The sequence below is a fragment of the Saprolegnia parasitica genome (genome assembly GCF_000151545.1).
Source record: "Saprolegnia parasitica CBS 223.65 unplaced genomic scaffold supercont2.101, whole genome shotgun sequence".
In the NCBI taxonomy this organism is placed as follows: Eukaryota; Oomycota; class Saprolegniomycetes; order Saprolegniales; family Saprolegniaceae; genus Saprolegnia; species Saprolegnia parasitica.
Window position 1 is genome coordinate 89606 of NW_012156495.1, and position 6347 is coordinate 95952.

The 6347-nt window shown below is 57.3% G+C and overlaps 5 protein-coding genes across 5 annotated transcripts in view; 2 read left to right on the top strand and 3 right to left on the bottom strand.

The window, feature by feature from the left end:
* Positions 1–347, top strand: part of SPRG_21328 (hypothetical protein) — a gene marked incomplete at both ends in the record, with an annotated part of 2150 nt that extends 1803 nt beyond the window's left edge. The window contains one exon of the mRNA XM_012352565.1: positions 49–347. Within this exon, the coding sequence (XP_012207955.1) occupies positions 49–347 (299 nt within the window). The remainder of the gene's footprint in view (positions 1–48) is intronic.
* A 109-nt stretch (positions 348–456) lies between these two features.
* Positions 457–1100, bottom strand: SPRG_13695 (hypothetical protein; the record flags this gene model as incomplete). The annotated part of the gene is made up of 4 exons (XM_012352547.1): positions 457–639; positions 688–731; positions 776–833; positions 876–1100. The coding sequence occupies 4 exons, from the start codon at positions 1098–1100 to the stop codon at positions 457–459; spliced, it is 510 nt and encodes a 169-aa protein (XP_012207937.1).
* A 313-nt stretch (positions 1101–1413) lies between these two features.
* SPRG_13696 (hypothetical protein) lies at positions 1414–2139 on the top strand (the record flags this gene model as incomplete). The annotated part of the gene is made up of 1 exon (XM_012352548.1): positions 1414–2139. The coding sequence occupies one exon, from the start codon at positions 1414–1416 to the stop codon at positions 2137–2139; it is 726 nt and encodes a 241-aa protein (XP_012207938.1).
* A 197-nt stretch (positions 2140–2336) lies between these two features.
* SPRG_13697 (hypothetical protein) lies at positions 2337–4069 on the bottom strand (the record flags this gene model as incomplete). Its single annotated transcript, XM_012352549.1, has 7 exons — positions 2337–2552; positions 2599–2640; positions 2688–2795; positions 2841–2876; positions 2925–3170; positions 3212–4001; positions 4047–4069. The coding sequence occupies 7 exons, from the start codon at positions 4067–4069 to the stop codon at positions 2388–2390; spliced, it is 1410 nt and encodes a 469-aa protein (XP_012207939.1). The 3' UTR covers positions 2337–2387.
* Positions 4070–5610: 1541 nt separating this feature from the next.
* SPRG_13698 (hypothetical protein) lies at positions 5611–6216 on the bottom strand (the record flags this gene model as incomplete). Its single annotated transcript, XM_012352550.1, has 1 exon — positions 5611–6216. The coding sequence occupies one exon, from the start codon at positions 6214–6216 to the stop codon at positions 5719–5721; it is 498 nt and encodes a 165-aa protein (XP_012207940.1). The 3' UTR covers positions 5611–5718.
* Between the last annotated feature and the right edge of the window lie 131 nt (positions 6217–6347).

Sequence of the window (6347 nt, forward strand, 5' to 3'; positions counted from 1 at the left end):
TCTCTACCTCTCCGACGTGGAACGCGGGTGTGTACGCCAACGGCCAAGTGTTCAACGTCAACGAGCTCTTCGAGGTCGACGCGTCGACGCAGCAGATCAAGGCGGTCAGCAACGGCCAGTGCCTCGACGCCTTCAAGCAGGACGGCCGCCTCCGCGTGCACACGTACACTTGCGACGCGTCGAATGGCAACCAAAAGTGGCGCGTGGTCGGCGGCAAGGTCGAGCACGCCACGCATATCGGGCAGTGTCTGGACGTGGACCCGACGGACCCGCACCACAACGTGCAGATGTGGGCGTGCATTGCCGGCAACGACAACCAGCGCATCGAGCTCGTGTCGCAGATCTAAGAACGTAGCGATGCCGATAGCTCGATTGTTTCTCTTGTCCATGTGTGCACACCAACGTAATCACGTGTGCCACAGTCATTACCGCGTCGTTGGGATTGGAGATGCGTAGTTAGTAAAGCCACCGCGGTGCGTGTGTCTCGTCGTACTCGATCACGGGCGAGAAGAACTCGATGAACTGCTGGTCGAGGAGGCGCATGCGCGGCCCTGCAAAGCGGCAGTACTCGTCGATGATGGACGTTAGCGACCAGTGCTGGATCTTCCGGAGGCAGCCGATGACGCAGCCCGTGCGATGCTAGCACCATCGATATGGGCACCACGTCGACGACGACGCGTCACGTACCGTGCCCTTGGTGCATTGCACGAGAATCGGGTGGTTCCGGACGTCTATGCAGCTCCTTGAGTACATGCTACAAACATGCAATGCGCACCGAGCAAATGCGTCAGCGCCGTGTTCATCGAGTCGGGGTTGATGCCAAGAAAGGGCTCCTACTCGTCCGTGAATGCACAATGCAGGTGCAGAGAGCGCACCTTGTTGCCGTCAATCGGGCACTGAAACACTTGGATGCCGTTCTCCTCAAAGAAGACGAGGTTCTCGGGGCGGTGCTCCTGGTGGCATAGGTACAGCACCGAGCGCAGCCCGAGCTGCTGCAGGAACGCGTGGTTCTTCTTGTTCGGGAAGCCCGACCGGTACACGCCCGAGTCGACCATCGAGAAGTTCAAGGGCGGGATCAGCGTCTTCTCGTAGACCGACATGCTGGCGACGATGGGGTCGGATTTCGAATTGGCCGTTTGCCGTAGCCAATCACAGCTCGGGACGCTGGTCATGGGTTCGATCCCGGCGCCGCGCCTCGATGCTCTGCAACAAGGATACGGGTTGGAGTCTATAAACGTCTGCCGAAGTGCTGAAGGCGCCTTGCTGCCTCGAGAAGAGCATGCAGCAACGTTGCCCGGCCAGCGAGGCGCCCGCCCGTATCTAGAAAGGCGGTGCGAACGAATTTTAGCCAATGGCATCGCGCGAAATCTCACATTGCCGTTGCAGAACGAACAATCCAAAACGCAGCGAGATATGGCGTCGACGGTCGCGCTCAAGATTGGCTTCAAGGGCGAGATCCACCGCATCCGCATCGACCTCGCGGCCTTTGGCTACGAGGACCTCGTCGCGCTCTTCGAGGCGACGTTCCAGCTGCCGCCTAGCACGTTCGTGCTCCAGTACAAGACGCCGGACGCGACCTTTGCCAACGTTGCAAGCGCCGCCGATTTTGACGCGGCGTGTGCGACGCAGGCGAGTGCGGGAAGCTTGCGCTTCTTTGCCGTCTCCAAGACCGAGGCGACGCTCCACGAAAACGTCTCGGAAGGCATCCGCAAGGCGTTTGCGACCATCTCCGTCGCGCTCGACAAGGTCAAGCAGGAGCCGTGGGTGCAGGACACGGGCGCCGCCATCAACCACGCCTACGCCAAGACGATCGAAGAGTCCAAGTCGACGTTGGCGAGCGCCAAGAAGTCGCTCCAGGACATTGAAGTCGACAAGCTCGTCGAAGAAACCAAGGTCAACCTGCGCAACGTCGCAACTGGCGTCTCGGCGTATGCCCAGGACTTGGTTGAGAGCCTCCAGAAGAAACCCGCGGTGGCGGAAACGATGGCGCCGCCGCCGCCGGTCGAAGCCAAGTGGACGTACGAGCTTGCGACAATCCGCGACATCCTCCCCGACGCGGTCGACGACGTGGCGATCGCGGCGCTTGAGCGCGCCAACGGCGATGTCCAAATTGCGCTCAACGAGATCATGTCGGCGTAGTCGTACCTCTGCCTCCTACTATTACACGTTTCGTTCCTTCTAGTACCGTGGTTGACGCAATGGCTCCAGTGCTGTTCTGCAGAGGGATGGATCTCTCCGTACGAGTACGTAATAGCTCATTTCCAACGACCAAGGGCCAGGGCCAACTGTTATGCATGCATCGTCTCGGATTTTTCCGCTGCAGTTCAACGCGCAACCCGGTAAATGACTATATGGTGCGATAGATGGAAAGCAACGCGAGGCAACGGTCACAGGCCCTTGGCGAGGCCCGCGAGCGTCTCTTCGTCCAACATGTCGATGCTGTCGTCACCTGGATGCGCCTCGTCGTCCCAGAGGCCTTCCATGAGGTTCAATTGGTCGAGGGTCGTGAGCTCGACCTTCTTGGCCGGCGTTTTCACAAGGTTGCGCCACGGCTACCACGATCCCATCAACCTCCTTCGTCCGCGACGAAGCGCGTACCTCTTTTTCATTCGGCGACAGCAACCGCCAAAGCTTGCTTGCCTACGCCGCTCGATCACCACGGGTACTATCAAATCGATGGAACCAACCTTATGGACGACATCGTTGTGCGTCAAGTGCGGCTCCATCGCAAGGAGCTCGTGCTTCTTGGCATGCACAAAGAGAGCAAAGCCCGACGTTGCTGTGGGCAGCGGGCCCTACATACCGACACATTGTGTCATTTGCTTCTTCCCCAGTCGCACCGGCAACGTCTCGCGCGGCGATGCTCCGTTGAGCGACTAGACCGCGGATATATGAGAGGCATTCAACGTTGACTGAGAGCGCACCATGGTCTCCGGCGTCGTCGCGCCGGCGTCCGACTCGGCCTGCTGGGCTTCGTAGCGCCGCACGTCGTCGCGCGCCATCGCCCGCCAGGTCGCCTTTGCGGTCTCGGGCAGCTCCCGCCACTCTTTCGCAATCGCAACCATGTACTCGTTGTACGGGCGATCTTGATACCGCCGGCGGTTCTCGAGCTCATAGTATACGAACGCCGACTTGGGGTACTTGGTCCTTTTCTGATTGGCTTTTTTGGCCTACAGCATATCGTAAGATGCGGGCGTTGCCGATGTTCTACCGTGCGGGGGGGCGTAGATGCGCGCTTCTTAACGCCCTTGCTCATCGGCACGTACCGGCGCATCTCGGCTTCGTACCGGGCCCGCTCGAGCTCAGCCAAGCGCGTAAAGTCGGCTTTCTCCGCACTCGACATGGCGCGCCAGAGCACCGCCGACTCCTTTGTGAGCGCATTGTACGAGAGATGCCGCTGCGACGACCGCCGATGCTCGAGAAACAGCTGAAACGCGTGCTTGGGCGTCTTGGGGGCTCTTGCATCCTTCGGCAAGGTCTCTGCTGCCGCGTCCTCGGCAGCTGCGAGCGCAATCCACGGCTGCTTCTCGTCGCGAGAGAGCGCGCGCCAGCGCCGGCCCATTTCCTTGCCGAGCGACTGAGGGAGGAGCGTCGGGTGCGCGGCCTGCACGGCGGCCTTTTGCGCACGCCAAAAGTAGAAAAACGCGCGGTTCGGGTGCTTGTGCTTTAGCGACGCGACCACCGGCGACGTGGGCTGTGCGTCCAAGGCCGAGAAGGCATCGTCCAAGCCCGTCGTCGACGACGACGACGTCAGCAAGAACGACTGCAAATCCATGTCCAAGAGCGACGGTGCCGACGCGACTTGGGTCTCGGCCAAGTAGCGCGCTCGGTCATACGCGGCGAGGTTGGTCCACACCACGCGCTCGCTGGGCGAGAGCGCCTTCCAGAGCCGCCCGAGCTCGCGCGAAATGGCGTCGTTGCCCCACGCCGGGTGCGCCTGGACGATCTCGACGCGCTTGCCGTCGGCGAAGTGGAGGTACGCGTTCCTCCATGGGCGGACGCTACGAGCAGGCCATGGAGACGATGATGATGATGATGCAGAGTACCTTGTCGACGTCGCCTTGGCCATGTCACCGCCCTTTTTCGCCGTTTCTTGAAACTAGGATTTCCGGATACTTTGGATCGCACCGGATACGGCGGCGACTGCTTGTCGTTGCCGTGCCAAGCACAAAACCAAACAAGGTGGCTGCATCTCGAGGCGACATGGTAGTCTTCCACTTGCAAACGTACTACACAGACCAGCGCCTTCTTGCCATAGTCACAAAGACACTGTCTTCTCAATCATGTCCTTGACATTTTAGTTGTCGGTCAACGACGGGTCCGAGTCGAATCGTTTTTGTATACAAACAAGGATTGATGTCATTGATTGCATTATATAACATGGTACCTAATTTACAAAGAGGAAGTAGAACTCGACAAAATTTCGAGTCCCAGTGCATCAACGCACGGTCTGCGTCGCTAGCAACTCGACCGGACAACAATCATAGATGCTTGCTGATGCAGCAGCAAGTGGAGGATGACCTAACGAGTGGTCAACTTGTCTTATATGACAGTATTTTGTCATACACGAGGTGTGCAATGGCCCGCGCAGGCTCCTGATCCTACCGCCAAGATCGTTTCCATGTTTCGCGCGCTCGATTCTGGTGCCGCCACGTTTGAATATGCACCAAATTCCCTATCAATCCATACCCTGTACGAATCGTATTTTGTAAATTATATAATAACTGCGCATATTCTCTCATAAACCTTTGATAATACATAGTTTGGAACAACGAATGCGAATGCTGAAGAGTCGAAAGAGCGGGTAGGGCTGTAGTGTTTTAGCCAATCACAACACAGTACGTATTTTTAGAGTCTTCTAGAAACCTTCGTAAATGCATAGATGCGATTTGAATGGTCAGCAAGCCGATGGTGGGCGGTGTCTGATCACGGCAACTTCATTTTCAAATTTGCAGCAGTAGAGCAACTAGTCGAGTCGGAAGCACATGATATTTTTCAATCAGCTACTCTGAAAGGGCTTTAGTCGGCCCGCAAAAACCATGTAGTCAAAAGGATCTGATGCTTCCAGAATACACTCATACAGTTAGCAACCTCAACAAGATGTAGCGTCGAGTAGTTAGCAGCAGCAACAACGACATGCGAGTGCAAATGAAATTCATCTGAATCGCTACACTTAAATGAGTATTCAGCTCAGCTTGATGTGGACTTTCACTAATATGATGCACTCCAACTAAACATACATAGCCTCGACGAGAACTCACCTCAAAATTTGGGTCTTCCCAACACCGCATGCTTCTAGTCGCGCAGGGCGAGAGAGCGACCAACTACACGTGACAGAGAACCAAGCAGTTGTGGCGGATACGGGAGCAAAATGTTAGTTCAAGCACAAGCATGTCTTATCCAGTAAGTGGATCACGACTGTGCCACTGGCGTTATTCTCCCTGACAGCTTGTGCGTGGTGCCATCGCACGCACGGAGACGCTCCGTCTTATCACACGAGAAAACATGTCTGGTCTTGGCTACTACTTGCTGGCGTCAGCGTTGTGAGACCCTGTCTCGACGCCAAGTATCCGAGACAGAGAAGATGCACGAGTATTAGACAACCACGAAACGTGTTCAAGTAAAGCAGTTAAAGGACAAGTGATTTGGGTAGTACGAGTGAGGACCCTCGTACAAGGTAGTAGAGACACATCCAAGACGACTACGACGATGCGACTGTTAGAGCGGCCGGCCGACGAGGTTCATGACAAAGTCGTAAATCTTCTGGAGCACGGTCGAGTCGAGGACGCGGTACTCGGACGCAAAGGCCATGAGGCGCCGCCAACACAGCGTCAGGTGGCCCGACATTTCGAGCTGAGCAAAGTGGCGCAAATGCACCCGGTATAAATACACGTAGACGTGGAGCATGCCTTGGTAGACGTTGTGGACCTTCTCGGCGTCGCGGGCGTCGTCGTCACGGACGTGCGCCTCGAGGCGATTCATGAGTATGTCCATGGTCGCGGCCTCGTCCGAAGGGACGCGCATGTCCGAGACGAGGTTGTAGAGCACACTCACTTCACTGTAAAAGTCGGCGCCCATCTCGGCGGCGATCGCGAGGGCCTCTGCCTCGGACTGGAGCAGCGTCGGCTCGAATGCGGTCGTGAGTACGTCGGCGTCGAGCACGGGGAGCGGCTCGTCGCGCTTGCGGAGCTTCTCGGACGGAGGTTGCGAGCTCATCGAGTGCCACCGCGCCGAGTCTCGTCGCCTTTTGCCTCCGGAGGCAGATCCGCTCATGCCACCGAGTTGCACGCACGTGGCTTGCATCATGGCGGACTATGGCGCCGGCGTGGATTACCAGTAATGATCTT